This window comes from Anolis sagrei, chromosome 11 (genome assembly GCF_037176765.1).
Source record: "Anolis sagrei isolate rAnoSag1 chromosome 11, rAnoSag1.mat, whole genome shotgun sequence".
Classification (NCBI taxonomy): Eukaryota; Metazoa; Chordata; class Lepidosauria; order Squamata; family Dactyloidae; genus Anolis; species Anolis sagrei.
The window spans coordinates 2752552-2770840 of NC_090031.1; the positions used below are offsets into that span (position 1 = coordinate 2752552).

At 44.5% G+C, this 18289-nt stretch overlaps 1 protein-coding gene across 2 annotated transcripts in view; it reads right to left on the reverse strand.

Annotated features, from left to right (window-relative positions):
• The window catches only part of ABL1 (ABL proto-oncogene 1, non-receptor tyrosine kinase), a 97178-nt gene that overhangs the window by 24632 nt on the left and 54257 nt on the right, over positions 1-18289 (reverse strand). For both annotated transcript variants that reach the window (XM_060757558.2, XM_060757559.2), the window contains exons 4-6: positions 16073-16345; positions 4701-4785; positions 4132-4309 (exon numbers count right to left, since the gene is read on the reverse strand). In XM_060757558.2, the coding sequence (XP_060613541.2) occupies positions 4132-4309; positions 4701-4785; positions 16073-16345 (536 nt within the window). The remainder of the gene's footprint in view (positions 1-4131; positions 4310-4700; positions 4786-16072; positions 16346-18289) is intronic.

Genomic DNA, 18289 nt, shown 5'->3' on the forward strand with positions numbered 1-18289 from the left:
TTGTGTCTGATGTTCAAGTTGATATTCATGGTGGGAATAGGAATGATGTTCATGGTGATGTTCCTGAAGGGAATGGGGGTGTTGAATGGCTTGGGGATGAGAGGCCAAAGAGATCGGAGTTGCTGTAAGAGCATGAACAGAGTCTAAAAGAGAGGCCTAAGTTGCTGCAAGAGGTTTCTCAAGACCCTGGACTTGGGAAAGGCTTTTCACCGCAGTTCCCTGGTCAGTTATCTGAGAATGAAGTTGATTCTGAGGCACCAGGTGCAGGAGTAAGACCTTGAATAGGAAAAGTTTCAGTAAACAGAGACAGTCTGCTCAGCTACACTTTAACAGAAGTTAGATAGCAAACCGAAACTGAGAAAGAATCCGTTCCTAGCAGTTTTGGAGTCAGGGAAGGGTTTATAAATGACTTGCAAGAGACAAAAGCTTTAGTTGAAGCAACACCAGATTAACGCCAAGTTCCCAGCACCAAGGTCTGCTTAGCTCATGTTTAAATCTTAAAAACTGAGAACTGGGAAGCCCTGACCCTTGAGCGCTCCAGCTGGAGGTCAGCTGTGACCAGCAGTGCTGTAGACTTTGAAGAGGCATGAATGGAGGGTGAAAGGGAGAGAGTTCCATAGCCGGTGGGCCACCACAGAGAAGGCCCTGTCTCTTGTCCCCACCAGACGCACTTGCGAAGGTGGAGGGACTGAGAGCAGGGCCTATAAATATAAATAATATTTATATTTATATTTATAGGCCCTGCTCTCAGTCCCTCCACCTTCGCGAGCACGTCTGGTGGGGACGCAAACGTGAGCATGTCTGGTGGGGATATAAATAAATATTTATTTATATTAATTAACAAATATGCTTCTGTATTGTTCATGGATTCAAAGTGCCTAGTTTCATGGATCTAACTGCATTTGGAAGAGAGTTCCATAGCCAGGGGGCCACCACAGAGAAGGTCCTGTCTCTTGTCTTCACCAGACACGCTTGCGAAGATGGCGGGACTGAGAGCAGGGCCTATAAATATAAATAATATTTATATTTATAAATAAATCTGCTTCTGTATTGTTCATGGATTCAAGTGCCTAGTTTCATAGATTTCTTTGGACTTATTATTATGTAATAAAATCTCAATATTAATATTGTTGTTATTCTTTGACTCGGTTTGAACAAGTCCGGTAGTTCTGTGTTGTGATTTTGTTAGTGTACGCCAATAAAGACTGTTGTTGTTGAGTACTGTGATTGTGATTCAATCGTCATCTTTTATTTAGAGCAGGGGATTGGAAAATATGCCCATTGGGACCCTTTCCAAGATTCTATGATTTTACATGTTCACATTTAAACTCTACTGGCGATGTGTAATTTGTAAAACCATTTTGGAAAGTGCTCTGGGTCCTTTTGTTTGGTGTGCCAACCACCTCCTTTCCAGAGATGTCTTCAAATGCATGCCCATCAAAGTCCAAGGGCAGCATTTTATCAGTTCTGACATCCATCACATCAGCGAGCCAAGCCCCGGTTCCTTTCCATTTGACGCGCAGAGAATGCAGAAAAAGTTGATCAAATCGCCCAGTGCGGTCATTGCTCAGAGGCCAATTCCACAGACAAAGAATGCAAAGCACTAACCGTAATTGCAGCAAACTTAAAGGTCAAAATCCTCCAGACAGCGGGACTTGCAAAGACGCTTAATGGAGGAGGCAGAGGAACGCCGTTCAGACAATGGCAGCGAGAAGAATCGCTAAAGCGCCGGATGACAAAGAGGGAAGGCATGTTGAAAAGGCACCGGGAAGAAAAAAGAAAGTTTTTTTTTTCTCGCCGAGAATTTGAGTAGAGCTGATGATTTGAGAGGAAAGGTGTCATTATAGGTGATTTGTTGGCTCCTGGAGAGGGAATGGGGAGAGCCATTTTTACAAAGAGCTGCCGTGATTAGGAAGGAAGGAAAGAAGGAAGGAAGGAAGGTCTCATCATGAGTTCTTATTGTAAAACCATAGAGGAGTGAGCACTGCGCCCTCACCTTGACTCAATCCGACCATAGAAAATCCAAGTGGGTTGGTGAGGAGGGCAAATCATGGGGGCAAAGGGCTTTCTGGAGTTAATAAAAAGTAGATAAGGATGCCCCGCATTGCTTCAATCTTGAAGAAAGAGACATATTCACAGTAGCTGTTCGTTTGCAAAGAGGTTGTGAGCAATCCAAACCAGCTTCCCCTGGTGCTTCAGGTGCATTAGACTCAAGGGAGCATGCTTGTTCCATCCATGTTTAACATTTACACAAATGACCAGCCACTGCCAGAAGGGACAGAGTTTCATCTATGTTGACGATCATGCCATCACTGCTCAAGCAGGGAGCTTTGAAATTGTTGAACAGAAGCTCTCCAAAGCTCTAGGTGCTCTTATAGTTTCATCTATGCTGATGATCATGCCATCACCACTCGAGCAGGGAGCTTTGAAATGGTTGAACAGAAGCTCTAGGTGCTCTTATAGTTGACCTTTAAGTTTGCTGAACTGTTTTGGGACCCGCCTACCTGCGTGACCGCATCTCCATATATGAATCCACACGATCCCTTCGATCATCCGGAGAGGCCCTGCTCTTGATCCCACCAGCATTGCAGGCGCGATTGGTGGGGACGAGAGAGAGGGCCTTTTCAGTGGTGGCCCCTCGACTCTGGAATGCACTACCTAAAGACATCAGACAGGTCCCAACCTTGGCAGTCTTTAGGAGGAGCTTGAAGACGTGGTTGTTCCAGTGTGCCTTCCCGGAATAATGATCCCATAGCACTTTGTCCTCCAAAGCACTTTACATTTTTTTAGGTCTGCTAGTACGCCCTTCACAAATACCCTATCTCCTTTAGTCCAGGTCTCAACATTATTTCCAATGTTAACTTTACATTTGGCCTTCCCACTGTTTTTAATTGTGTGTTGTCTTAGTGATAATGTTGTATATTTTATTGCTTATGTTTTTTTTATTTTTAACTGCTTGTATTGTTGTTTATTGTCTGTATTGTTGTATTTGGGCTCGGCCTCATGTAAGCCGCACCGAGTCCCTTGGGGAGATGGTAGTGGGGTACAAATAAACTGTTATTATTGTTGTTGTTGTTGTTTCATCTATGCTGATGATCGTGCCATCACTGCTCAAGCAGGGAGTTTTGAAATGGTTGAACAGAAGCTCTCCAAAGCTTTAGGTGCTCTTACTGTCTATTACAGGGAAAACCAGCTGATTCCTAATCCATCTAAAACACAGATGTGTGCTTTTCACCTTAAGAACAGACAAGCACAGGGAAGACATCTGCCCTTGCGCTGTGCTACTCTGCTGCTGAGTACGCATGCCCGGTGTGGACCACATCTCACCACGCTAAAACAGTGAATGTGGCTCTTAATGGGACATGTCGCATTATCAGAGGATGTCTGTGCCCTACACTGCTGGAGAAATTACACTGTTTTGCTGGTATTGAGCCACCTGTCATCTGCCATGAAGTAGCATCCAACAATGAAAGGACCAAGGCAGTGACATCTCCAGCCCATCCTCTGTTCAGAAATCAGCTAGCATGCCACCACCTTAAATCAACAGTTTTCTAAGATCTACAGAGATACTTGCAGGAACATCTCAGTAAGTGAGAGTCCAAAAGTGGCAGGCTAAAACCTGGAACCTCAATCCATGGCGGATACCAAGTGAGACACTACCTCCTGACACACAGCAGACTTGGAAGGTGCTGAACATAATGCTTTCTGGCACCACAAGATGCAGAGCCAACCTTAAGAAATGGGGCCACAAAGTAGAGTCCATGACATGCGAGTGAGGAGAAGAGCAAGCCACAGACCACCTATTGCAATGTGGTCTGAACCCTGCCACATGAACAAGGGAGGACCTTCTCACAGACACACCAGAGACACTCCAAGTGACCAGCTTCTGGTCAAAAGACATTTAGTATCATGCCAAGTTTTAAAACTTTTCGAATACATTACAACTGTACCCTCAGTTTGCTTCAGGCACAATAAATAAATAAATTAGGCTATTCAAACTATGGGTCCTGCCTCCGAGGACACACCTCTACAACGCAATGAATGATAAGAGAAAAGCCACACGAAGACTCTGATCTGGTAGAATTGTGGGCCCAAGTTGGGATGGGCCTGCTCTCCTTCTCTTTCTCTCACCTGTGGATGAAATTCTTCTTCTCCAGGTACTCCATGGCGGAGGAGATCTGGGTTGCCATGTACAGCAGGACGACGGCATTCACCTCCTGCCGGTTGCAGTCCCGGAGGTAGTCCAACAAGTTCCCGTAGGTCATGAACTCAGTGATGATATAAAACGGAGGCTCCCGCGTACACACACCTGCGGAAAAATCAATGTAAACAACTCAGTCTCACTGTCATTGCACTGTTTTTGGGTCAATTTGGGCCTGTTTAGAGGTGATTAGGGCCTGTTTTGGCTTAGGGTTAAGTCTGGGCTTAGGAGTCAGAGTCAAATAGGAGGCGAAAGAAAGTTTCCCCTGAAAACTGCTTAGAGACGTTTCAGCTTTAAGCCTTTCAGATATTAAATGCAAGTTAGATGAGTCCATTAAAAAATCTGCTCTACTTTTTAGAAATCGCAGGCTTCTGCCACAGAATTAAGATGTTCCTATGCAATGCCTTGGTATGCTAAGTAGCTTATCTGCTTCTTAACATCCCTATCGCGGCGCAGGGCGTTGGTTCAAGCCACCCGGCTTGGTAAGCCTGTCACTTACCCAGTAATTGCACCAAGTTCGGGTGCTTGATCTCCTTCATGACTGCCGCCTCTTTCAAGAACTCTTCCACTTCCATTGTGTCCTCCTGGAAAGGGGAGGCGAAAGCAAAAGCGGGAATCAGAGGATTGGGAAAGAGAAAGGTCTCAAATACAAGAAGAAGGTGCTGATAACCTTCAACCTCAACTCTCTTGGGCGAGTGGGCTGATTAAAGAAAGACCCTCCTCATAAATATACAGCAGAGTAACTTACTAACAGCAGCGTGACCCAGCACCAGGAGCCCAAAAGTGGTAAAAAGAACAAAAACACACAGGCCAATGTTATCTCTTCCTTTGGAGGCTTTTCTTTCTTTGAACAGTTTCCACGCTGGACTTTGTTCTCACAGAGGCTCTTCTCACACCAAAGTTACAGAGGAGCTTCACACAGTAGCTTTTTACACACAGTAGCCTTCACACACTGAAGCTTCACACATGATGGCTTTCAACCTGGGCTTCTCTCACCAGGCCTACTCACACTGAGGCCTATCTCACATTGAGGACTTTCTCCCACTGAGGCCTTCTCATACTGAGGGCTCTCTCAGACCAAGGCCTTTCTCCCACTGAGGCAAACTAACCCTGAGGTCTTCTCATACTGAGGGCTCTCTCAGACTGAGGCCTTTCTCCCACTGAGCCAAACTAAAAGTGAGGACTTCTCATACTGAGGGCTCTCTCAGACTGAGGCCTTTCTCCCACTGAGGCAAACTAAAAGTGAGGACTTCTCATACTGAGGGCTCTCTCAGACAGAGGCCTTTCTCCCACTGAGGCAAACTGATGCCTTCTCATACTGAGAGCTCTCTCAGACAGAGGCCTTTCTCCCACTCACTCTCTCAGACTGAGGCCTTTCTCTACTCCGAACTCAAGAACAGAAAACGGAATGTTGGTGGTCAGGAAAAGAGATTTAAAGATGGGCTCAAAACCAACCTTAAAAACTCTGGCATAGACACTGAGAACTGGGAAGCCCTAGCTTGTGAGCACTCCAGTTGGAGGTCAGCTGTAACCAGCCAGTGCTGTAGACTTTGAAGAGGCACTAATGGAGGGCGAAAGAAAGAAACGTGCCAAGAGGAAGGCGCATCAAGCCAACCCTGACCAGGACTGCCTTCCACCTGGAAACCAATGCCCTCACTGTGGGAAAAGATGCAGATCAAGAATAGGGCTCCACAGCCACCTATGGATCCACCGCCAGCACACTGATCCTGGAGGATTATCCTACTCGGACAACGAGGGATCGCCTAAGTAAGTAAGTCTCAGACTGAGGCCTTTCTCCCACTGAGGCAAACTAACACTGAGGCCATCTCACACTGAGGGCTCTCTCAGACTGAGGCCTTTCTCCCACTGAGGCAAACTAACACTGAGACCTTCTCATATTGAGGGCTCTCTCAGACTTGAAGCCTTTCTCCCACTGAGGCAAACTAACACTGAGGCCTTCTCACCCTGAGGGCTCTCTCAAACTGAGGGCTTTCTCCCACTGAGGCAGACTAACACTGAGGCTTTCTCATACTGAGGGCTCTCTCAGACTGAGGCCTTTCTTCCACTGAGGCAAACTAACACTGAGGCCTTCTCATACTGAGGGCTCTCTCAGACTGAAGCCTTTCTCTCACTGAGGCAAACTAACACTGAGGCCTTCTCATACTGAGGGCTCTCTCAGACTGAGGCCTTTCTCCCACTGAGGCAAACTAACACTGAGGCCTTCTCATACTGAGGGCTCTCTCAGACTGAGGCCTTTCTCCCACTGAGGTGAACTAATATCGATGCCTTCTCATGCTGAGGCTGACTAACACATTGAGGCCCTTCTCCCACAGAGACCTCTCACACACTGAGGGCTACTAAGCTACAGGCACACCTGTCCATATTGAACTACAGCTTTTACTGAGTCATTGCATCCCTTTAACCCTTTCAGTTCTTGACTCACATTTTTGTAAATAAAATACCTAGTTAGTTTTTAATATTTCTGACAAACTCTACTGTGGTTGGGTTGTAGGTTTTTCCGGGCTATATGGCCATGTTCTGGGGGCAATTTTTCTCCTGACGTTTCGCCTGCATCTATGGCAAGCATCCTCAGAGGTAGTGAGGTCTGTTGGAAGTAGGAAAAATGGGTTTATATATCTGTGGAATGACCAGGGTGAGACAAAGGACTTTTTTCCGCTGGGGCTAGCTATGAATGTTTCAACTGATCACCTTGATTAGCATTCAATGGCTTGGAGGTGCCTGGGGGGAATCTTTTGTTGAGAGTGATTTTATGTGCCTGTTTGTTTCCCCTCTGTTGTTTTGCTGTTGTGATTTTAGAGTTTTTTAATACTGGTAGCCAGATTTTGTTCATTTTCATGGTCTCTTCCTTTCTGTTGAAATTGTCCACATGCTTGTGGATTTCAATGGCTTCTCTGTGTAGTCTGACATGGTGGTTGTTGGTGTGGTCCAGCACTGTGGTTGCAACTCTCTTTTGCTCTTTCTTTGGAACAATTCTGCTTCCCCGTGTCATGATGTTTCTTTCACGAGACAGTCCCTTCTTTCCCAACAACTTCACAAAACACACAAATCCAAAAAAGGCTCTGCTTTCCAATCCCTCCACCAACTCATATCCATCCCCGAAATGCTTGTGTGCCTTATCTCTTTGACACTCCGTGACCATTTCTCCTCCTCCAGGGACGTATACAGCCGAACAGACGGAATGTGACAGTAACAATAATCTCTTTGCGAACCCACTGGGCAGGAAGACATTTCGAACTGACTGGTCTCCCGCCTCCCGCGAGGCCCAGGGCAGCAAGGAGGTCCGTCCGGGGTCAGGCACAAGGCAAGGTCTCCCAAAGCTGGCCAGAAGCAGGTCTCCACCTCCGATCCCAGAGGGAAGGCAGGATGTTCGGGCTGCTACATGCAATCACGTCTCGGCCATTTTTGGGCCCAGAAATGGAACAAGTGCTTGCTTGGTTTTTCTGCAAGGGGGGGGGGGGGGCACAGTGGACAGAAAGGGCGCGTGATTGGCTCCCTTCTCTCTGGGCTTCCAGATGAATCAGAACTGAATCAGAGCCATCAGCAACCAAGAAAAAAAATCTCCCATTAGAGCCTGATGATAATGCAATTGCTTCCAGCGACCAGCCCCAATGTAATGAATTCATTGATTGGATTGGAACTGATGGTGTTTTTAATTCTGCTTTGGCAACCACGGAGGATGTTGTGCCTTGAGTGGCTTTTCAAAAAACAAAAAAACCAATGAAGATTGAAAATGTGGATGGAGAATTGGGACTCTGGGAACCGGAATTTGAATCCCCGCTTGACCAACTAAACGGTTCCGGCCCAATTTACTTGTCCGAATGCATCTCCCCTTATGAACCATCCAGGACTTTAAGATCGTCCGGGGAGGCCCTGCTCTCGATCCCGCTCTCATCACAAGTATGTTTGGCGGGGATGAGAGACAGGGCCTTCTCTGTGGTGGCCCCTCGGCTATGGAACGCCCTCACTAAGGAGATTAGATTGGCTCCCTCACTCTTAATGTTTCGGAGACAAATTAAGACATGGTTATATGAGCAAGCGTTTACAAATGCAGAGAAACTGACATAGGAAATGGAATCACTTGACAAAGAGGTAGAGAAGGAAGGAAGGAAGGAAGGAAGGCGAGAAGGAAAGAAAAAAGGGAAGGAATGAAGGAAAGAGGGAGGGAAGAAGAGAAAGAAAAAGGGAGGGGAAGGAAGGAAAGAGAGAGAAGGAAGGAGAGAAGGAAAGAGGGAGGGAGGGAGGGAGGGAGGGAGGGAGGGAGGGAGGGAAGGAAGGAAGGAAGGAAGGAAGGAAGGAAGGAAGGAAGAAGAGAGAAAAAAGGGGAGGGGAAGGAAGGAAAGGGGTAGAGAAGGAAGGAAGGAAGGAAGGAAGGAAGGAGAGAAGGAAAGAGGGAGGGAGGGAAGAAGGAAGAGAAAGAAAAAGGGAGGGGAAGGAAGGAAAGGGGTAGAGAAGGAAGGAAGGAAGGAAGGAAGGAAGGAAGGAAGGAAGGGGAGAAGGAATGAGGGAGGGAGGGAAGGAGGGAAAAAAGAAAAAGGGAGAGGAAGGAAGGAAAGACAGAGATGGAAGGAATGAAGGAAAGAAGGAAGGAAGGAAGCAGGAGAGAGGGAGGGAAGGAGGGAAGAAGAGAAAGGAAAAGGGAGGGGAAGGAGGAAAGGGGTAGAGAAGGAAGGAAGGAAGGTAGGAGAGCAGGAAAGAGGGAGGAAAGAAGGAAGAGAAAGAAAAAGGGAGGGGAAGGAAGGAAAGAGGTAGAGAAGGGATGAAGGAAGGAAGAGGGAGGGAGGGAGGGAGGGAGGGAGGGGGGGAAGGAAGGAAAGAAGGAAGGAAGGAAGGAAGGAAGGAAGGAAGGAAGGAAGGAAGGAGGGAAGGATAGAAAACAAGCAAGAAAGCAAGCGGGAGGGAAGACTGGCCACAGCATCACGTTCCTTCTTAGCAGAATGGGGTTGGACTGGATGGCCCACGAGGTCGTTTCCAAATCTATGTCTCTATATGATTCTAAATCTGGCCCAGAAACCCCCATGACCCATTCCCCTCTGTATGCGCTGCCAGAAATCAGACCTGGGGAATGCCCCGCTCCATATGGAGCCAGTTTCCCACAGGGCTGTTTTGGGCTCTTGAGATGCTCACTCCGGAGGCCCCCTTCTCCACGTACCCTTCCCTCTTTCTCCCTCCCTCCCTCTTCAAGCCCTTGCTAATTGAAGTGTGCCTTAATGGCCCCACGGAGCTGAAGGCTAAAGAATAGGGGGAGCCTGGCCCTCATTTTCCTCTCTGCAGAAACTACTTTCTCAAGCTGGCTCTCCGCTGGTTGCAGCCACTTTGAAACGGGATAATAAATAGCCTGCTGCAAAAATAATTCATCAAAAACACAATCCGTCGGAGGCACCCCCGTGCGGTGGCCTTTCCCCCCATTAGGATATTACCACCGCAATCTTGTTTTCGGCAGGGGAAGGGGGCGTTTCGGTGGCACGGGAGGAGGCCGGCAAAGTGGTTCGGGAAGGGCACGGGTGGTGTTTCTCCAGCATTTTCCCCAAAGGAGACGCAAAGCAGGCCTTGTCTCCCTCTGCCGGCGCTTCGAGACACAGAGAGAGGAGGGGATTGAAAAGGCAAACATCTCCTTTGCGATTCTCCACACCTTTGAACAGAGAGTCGTAATCCTCCCTGTCAAGAACAGGAGATTGATGGATTTGAGAAAGGTGGATTAGAAGGCGACTTTCAAGTGTGTTTTTTGGCATGCATAATTCCGGCCCCGCGCTTTGTAGGAATCTCTTTGGAGGGTTTTTTTGCAGCATATATACTCTCTTCTCACGGAGCGGGAGAATTGCTCGGCATTATTTTCGCTCTTGCTTCCAGTCATCCTTCATTAAGTATTTATCTAGCGTTTTCGGTACCGGCGGCGGAGCGTGGCAAAGTACCTGCTTTCGACTTGCACAAAATAAAAATAAAGCAGCAGAGAGATTGCGTGATAGAAGGCCGACTGCGGCTTCCAAGAGGATTTGGCATCTGAGCCGAGACTCCTGGGCTGAGGAAGGGACCGGATGCAAATGCTGGACTCATTATTCCAACATTATTTATTATCTCTGCAAGTCAAAGCCATTCCTAAAGAAGCAAATGGGGGCCAGGCAACACCATTTAGTGCTTCATTTTGGTGTGAAGCACTTTTACCCCCAACGACTATCAGTTTTAAGCTCTATTAGTGTGAACGTGTCCATATAAATACACAAATATTATTATTACTGGGAACTACCGTATATACCGAGTATAAACCGACCCAAATATAAGCCAAGGCACCCAATTTAACCACAAAAACCTGGGAAAACGTGTCAACTCGAGTATAAGCCGAGGGTGGGAAATGCAGGCACAGGTAAATTTCAAAATAAAAATAGATACCAATAAAATTACATTAATTGAGGCTTCAGGAGGTTAAATGTTTTTGAATCTATATAAATAAAAATGTAACGTTTGTTTGTGGGATTAACAGAACTCAAAAACCACTGGATGAATTGGCACCAAATTTGGACACAAGACACTTAACAACCCAATGTATGTCCTTCACTAAAAAAAACCTGATTTTGTCATTTGAGAGTTGTAGTTGCTGGGATTTACAGTTCACCTACATTCTGAACCCCACCAATGATGGAACTGAACCAAACTTGGCACACAGTTCTCCCATGACTAACAGAGCGTACTGGAAGGGTTTGGTGGGCAGTGTCCTTTGGTTTTGGAGTTGTAGTTCACCTACATCTAGAGCAGTGGTTCTCAACCTGGGGTCCCCAGATGTTTTTGGTCTTCAACTCCCAGAAATCCTAACAGATGGTAAACTGTTAGGCCAAAACACCTGGGGACCCACAAGTTGAGAACCACTGATCTAGAGAGAACTGTGGACTCAAACAATGATGGATCTGGACCAAACTTGACACTGATACTCAACATACCCAAATGTGAACACTGGTGGAGTTTGGGGAAAATAGACCTTGACATTTGGGAGTTGTAGTTACTGGGATTTATAGTTCATTTACAATCAAGGAGCATTCTCAACCCCACCAACAACGGAATTGGGCCAAACATCCCACACAGAACCTCTATGACCAACAGAAAATACTGTGTTTTCTGGTGGTTTTTGGTGACCCTTCTGACACCCCCTCTGGTGACCCCCCCCCCCCGGGGTCCTGACTTCCCAGGTTGAGAAATGCTGCTTTAAGGTCATCCAGTCCAACTCTCTTCACCAGGGCAAGAAAGCATAATCAAAGGCCTCCTGACAAAGGGACATCCAGCCATTCACACACACAAACACACACATATATATATGTATATGACAGATGCAGTATCAAAGATTTAAAAGGGACCCCTAAGGAAGGACAATTATATGTTGCGAGAGTAGGCAGACCAGGCAATCTCCTCATCAACAATGACAAAGAAGCAGCAAGAAATACTCTTTACCCACAAGCATAAAGTCTGGGGTGCTTTGAACACGATTCTCTTGCTTCTTGACTTCAAACTACAGGAAAGGAGATTCCACCTAAACATGAGGAAGAACTTCCTGACTGGGAGAGCTGTTCAGCAGTGGAACTCTCTGCCTCAGAGTGTGGTAGAGGCTCCTTTTTTGGGGGCTTTTAAACAGAGGCTGGATGGCCATCTGTCAGGGGTGCTTTGAATGCAATTTTCCTGCTTCTTGGCAGAATGAGGTTGGACTGGATGAAGGCCCACCAGGTCTCTTCCAACTCTATGACTCTATGAAACTGTGTATCAGGACACATCAGTGTGTCACCTATAGTCCACAGGTGCGTTCATGAAAAATGTCACCGTCATCATCACGCCCACCTCTAAAAAAGCCTATCTGACAGGAAGACACAACCAAAGCCCTCCTGACAGATGGCCATCCAGCCTCCGTTCAAAAATCTCCAGAGGAGGAGACTCCAATTGACTCTGAAGCATAATTCATTAGAGTTGGAAGGGATGCGCAAAAGGCATCTAGTCCAACCCCCCTCAGCCAAACAGGAAGACACAGTCAAAGCCCTCCCAACGGATGACCGTCTCACCTCAATTTAAAAATATCCAGAGAGGCTTAATCATTACAGAAGTGGAGTGCTGTACAGATTCAAATGTACGGATTCTTATAACTTTTATAATTTGGACTGTTTGTTGATTGAATTGCAATAATTGCCACTAAAACGGATGTGTCCAATTAGGAAAATAAAATCTGTTGACAATGATGTGTGTGATGGAGCAGCTAGAGAGGAAACAACACAAGAATCAACTGTAGCATGTCAGAAATGTAAAGTAAACATTCCCAAACTTCGTTTATACAGTAAAGATGATATGAAATTTATATATTATATATTGCGTGTATTTATATGTATAATGCGCCCCCTAGTGACCCATTATACACATTATCAATATCTATATACCATATATTATATTATTAGCAAAGCACAATATTAGCATTATATATTACCATATTGTACCATGCCACTATTCTGCAATATTATTAGTAATATTACATGTAATATATAATGAATATTATGTTGTATTATTAGTAGTAGTATTATATTATATTGCATTATAATATTATTATCAAGGAAAGGGCCTGAGGCCAGCAATTCTGGGAACTGAAGTCCAAAACACCCGGAGAAACAAAGTTTGCCCATTCCTGATATTGGTAAAAAGGAGCGCAGTGGTCTGAACCATCGAGCTGCTGAACTTGCTGACTGGTTCAAAACTGGGGAGCAGCATGAGGTCCCGCAGTTAGCCCCAGCTTCTGCCAACCTAGCAGTTTGAAGACATGCAAATGTGACCAGGTCAATAGGTACCACACTGACGGGAAGGTAACAGCGCTCCATGCTGGCCACCTGATCTTGGAGGAGCCTACAGACAACGCCGGCTCTTCGGCTTAGAAATGAAGATGAGCGGATACGACTAGACTTAATGTCGGGGGAAACCTTTACTATATGTATAATGTCCGAACGTATCTCCTCCTATGAACCATCTAGGAGCTTAAGATCATCTGGGGAGGCCCTGCTCTCGATCTCGCCTGCCTCGCAAGAGCGATTAGCAGAGACAAAGGACAGGACCTTCTCAGTGGTGGCTCCCCGGCTATGGAACTCCCTCCCCAGGGATATTAGATCAGCCATCTCCCTCCTGACTTTCCGAGAAAAAGTAAATACCTGGCTCTTTGAGCAAGCTTTTGAGAATGCAGCAGAATAGATAACACAGAACTATGAATGATGAACATGGAATGGCCAGACGATGTTACTGGATAACGTTTTTAACAAGATGACACCGATGATGATATGCTTTAATATGTTTTTATTTATGTTTTATATTGTAATGTTGATTGTTTTTAATGGCACTTTAATGAATGCCTGACATCAAATTGTGCCAATCTGTAACCCGTCTTGAGTTGCCGTATGGCGGGCTATAAATATCGTAAATAAATAAAATTATAATATATATATATATATATGACAGATGCAGGAGTGGGTTTCCAACCAATTGTGTAGCCTGTTGTCAACCTTTGCAACCCGAAAGACAGTTGCATCTGTCAAGTAGGAAAATTCGGTACCACCTTAAAGTGTGGGGAGGCTAAATTCACTAATTTATGAGGCCATAAAAAGACTCCAGCAAAGCATTCCAGCAAAAAAGTATGCGGGGAATGCAGAAGTGCTTCATCAGTGTCGCAGATGGACGATGAAAGTGACAGCTCCCCTGGCGGCCAGAAAAAGTTAAATAGCCTCTGTGTATGTCTGTATATGTTGTATGTCAAAATTGGCATCGAATGTTTGCCATATATATATGTACACTGTAATCCGCCCTGAGTCCCCTGCGGGGTGAGGAGAAGGGCGGAATATAAAAGCTGTAAATAAATAAATAAATAAAATGTGTATATATGGTATGAAACCAGGTTTTCCAGGTTTTAATTAGTTGGTAAATTTTCACTTCTACATGCTTTACCCATCCACTCATTATTTTTTTTAATTGCAGCATTTTAATTCTTTTTTTCTGTTCAGCTGAACCATATTTTACTTTAACCTGGTTTAACCTCAGGTTTGCTAGTAAAAACTGAATTATTGTATTGCACAAGGATATGTGTCTAGAAAGCATGTCACTAACATGGGAAGTTTGGGAAGCTCTGCTCTAGAGGCATGCATCATCGTCACCACCATCTTTTCCTATCCCATCCTTCCTCCAAGTAGATTAAGACTGGAGAAGAAATGGCCTTCTTTGAAACCAAGTTCTCACAGGTTGCCCATCACACAACGCTACTAACAAATTCCAAGTCTGTGACCTTCGAGTATAGTTCCTGTTTCCTTAGGATACAGACACATAACGGTGAAAAATGCTTGCTCCTTCAATGTCTCACGATCAGCAATGTCAACACTAGGTGTCACTCTCTCCATACATTTCAAAATAATCCTCGAAGGAAAGTGGCAATGGGAAAAACTAACAACAATGAGTCACAATGCCCAAGTATGCCGCATTATCACAGGGTATCTGCACCCTACACCACTGGAGAAATTACACTGCTTAGCCGGTATTGCACCACCTGACATCCGCCGGTAAGTAGCAGCCAATAGTGAAAGGACCAAGGCAGAGACATCTCCAGCTCATCCCGTTTGGGTATCAGCCAGCACGTCAACGACTTAAATCAAGAAATAGTTTTCTAAGATCTACAGAGACACTCGCTGGAACAACTCAGTAAGCAAGAGTCCAAAAGTGGCAGAACCTCAACCAATGGCTGATACCAAATGAGAGGCTCCCCCCTGGGCACACAGAAGACGGGGCGACTTGGAAGGCGCTGAACAGACTGCGCTCTGGCACCACGAGATGCAGAGTCAATCTGAAGAAATGGGGCTACAAAGTGGAATCCACGACGCGCAAGTGTGGAGAAGAGCAAACCACTGACCACCTGCTGCAATGCAACCTGAGCCCTGCCACATGCACAAGGGAGGACCTCCTTGCGGCAACACCAGAGACACTCCAAGGGGCCAGATACTGCTCAAAGGACATTTAATCAACTACCAAGCTTGCAAACTTTGTGTTTTGTCTGTTTGTTTTGTTAAAATACAAATGTCTGGTTGCTCCTGGCACGATAAATATAAATAAATAGTATGAGAAGGACTCAGTATTAGTTCACCTCAGTGGTAGAATGGCCTCAGTCTGAGAGAGTCCTCAGTATTTATTTATTTCGTATCAAAAGCATTGCATAAATTAGTATAAAAGCGATAAAAATAGAAGGAGCGCAGGTGGCTAAATATCTTTTGATCAAAAACGGGCAACTGCAACGGGCAACTGTAGCCTACAACAACTGTAGCCTACAACAATTCTTCCTCTGTACAACACCAGAGGCACTCCAAGTGGCCAGATACTGGTCAAAGGACATTTAATCAACTACCAAGTTTGCAAAATCTGTGGGTTTTTTTATGTGTTTGTTTGTTTTGTTCTGTTAGAAATGTAATACAATGGTATGGTTGCTGATGACACAATAAATAAATAAAATAATGCCCAAGTCGTAACACAATTCTCTTAGGTACGTCCTGGGCGCATCACAACACCATGCCACCCTCCTGTGTGTTTTGAGTCTGCACACAAACACACACATTCAGAGGATGCTCTAAAACCTTTTCAATGCCTGCGTCAAACATTTTGTGGATTTTTCAGACAATTAAATCCGGCCCCCTTCCTGGAGCTTCCTGGAACTTTCTATTATTATTATTATTAATTATTATTTGTCCTCAGAAGCTTTGAGCCTAGACTAGCTAGAGGTTGGACTTCAGTGGTTTCCTTTCCTATCAGTTGTATAGTTCTTTTCAATCAAACTTTTGCAATCAAACTGCAACAAACAACAACAGTACCGACCTTTAAGGTTTTCACAGCCACCGTGAGGTTGTACTTCTTCCAGACTCCTTCGTACACCTCCCCGTACTGTCCCCCTCCCAGTTTGTGCTTCATGGTGATGTCCGTCCGCTCCGTCTCCCACTTGTCGTAGTTCGGAGACACGCCATAGATGGTGGGCTTGTTCCGCTTCGGAGCCGGGTAGTGCAGAGTGGTGATCAGCCCGTCTGCAACCGTCGAGTGGTGATGGACCAGTTCCGCCAAGGTGTTGAAGCGGCTTTCGGAAGAGACGTAAAGCTGGAGGACACAACCACAAAAGCAAAGCAGAATATATATATATATATATATATATATACACACACACACTCTCGGTATAATCTATATAAATAAAAATGTAATATTCGTAAAACTAGATGTAATGTATGTATATATATGTGTGTGCATGTATGTGTGCATGTGTATATGTGTGTATATATGTATATTTGTGTATGCATGTGTATATGTATCTATGTGTGCATGTATATGTATGTGTGTGTACATGTGTATATTTGCGGACGGACATCACCATGTGTGCATATATATACGTGTGTGTATGAATGTATGTGTATATGTATATATATATGTGTGTGCATGTGTATGTGTATATATGTATATTTGTGTGTGCTTGTGCATATATATATACGTATGTGTATATGTATATATATGTGTGTGCATGTGTATATGTGTGTATTTATGTATATTTGTGTATGCATGTGTATATGTATCTGTGTGCATGTATATGTATGTGTGTGTACATGTGTATATTTGTGTGTGCTTGTGCATATATATACGTGTGTGTATGAATGTATGTGTATATGTATATATGTGTGTGTGCATGTGTATATGTGTGTATATATGTATATTTATGTGTACTTGTGCATATATATGTGTGTGTATGAATGTATTTATATATGTGTGTGTGCATGTATGTGTGCATGTATATGTATGTGTGTGTACATGTGTATATTTGTGTGTGCTTGTGCATATATATATGTGTGTGTATGAATAGATGTGTATATGTATATATATATGTGTGTGTGCATGTGTATATGTGTGTATGTATGTATATTTGTGTGTACTTGTGCATATATATGTGTGTGTATAAATGTATGTGTATATGTATATATATGTGTGTGCATGTGTGTATGCATGTGTATGTGTATCTATGTGTGCATGTCTATGTATGTGTGTGTACATGTGTATATTTGTGTGTGCTTGTGCATATATATATACGTATGTGTATATGTATATATATGTGTGTGCATGTGTATATGTGTGTATATATGCATATTTATGTGTACTTGTGCATATGTGTGTGTGTATGAATGTGTGTATGTGTATATGTATATCAATGTATATATATATATGTATATATGGTGTATTTTGGGGGTTTTTCAGTCTGTTCCACGGGAGGGGGGGTGTTTTAGGGGTGGTGGACTGTTATGTGTATTGTGTCCAAATTTCGTGTCCATTTGACCAGTGGTTTCTGAGTGTTGTTAATCCCACAAATGAACATGACATTTTTATTTATATAGATGTAATGCGTAAAACTAGAGGAATGTCAAAGCAATTGAATTAAAAGTGTGGTATTTTGGGAGAAACGGTTGTAGCCAAGCACAAGCCTCTAAACTGAAGTTAATTTAGACTCAAGGGATTAATGAACACACAATGAGCGCTGGATCCTGGCTAGTTTCAATATACTGCTGTTTAGAGTAATTACAGTCTGGTCTGCAAAGGATGTAACGGCAAATTATAATTAGTTTAATCCAGGCAGTTAGAGCTTTGTAATCTCCTTAAAGTCGTACTAGAGGAGATGGAAGAGATCAAGGAGGAGGCGCACTTCCAGAACAGTGAACTGCAGTTTAGCACATGGGTGGGACACCTTCATAAAAGAAGGTAAAAAGGTAAAGGTTTTCCCCTGACATTACGTCCAGTCACGTCCGCCTCTGGAACTCTGGTGCTCATCACAACAACAACACAACTCAGAAGGGACTCAGAGCAGTTTGCAAGCAACATCATCAATACATACAAAGTAAACAGCATAAACATCAAATTAACAAGACAACAGAAGCATAAAAAATCACAACAGCACATATATATTTAAAATAATCCTGCCTGTTCAAGGCAATTTAAAAGGCCGGGCCAAAATGGGGGACGCCTGGCTCAAGAGCAGTACGTGTGAAAAAGATCTTGGAGTCCTCG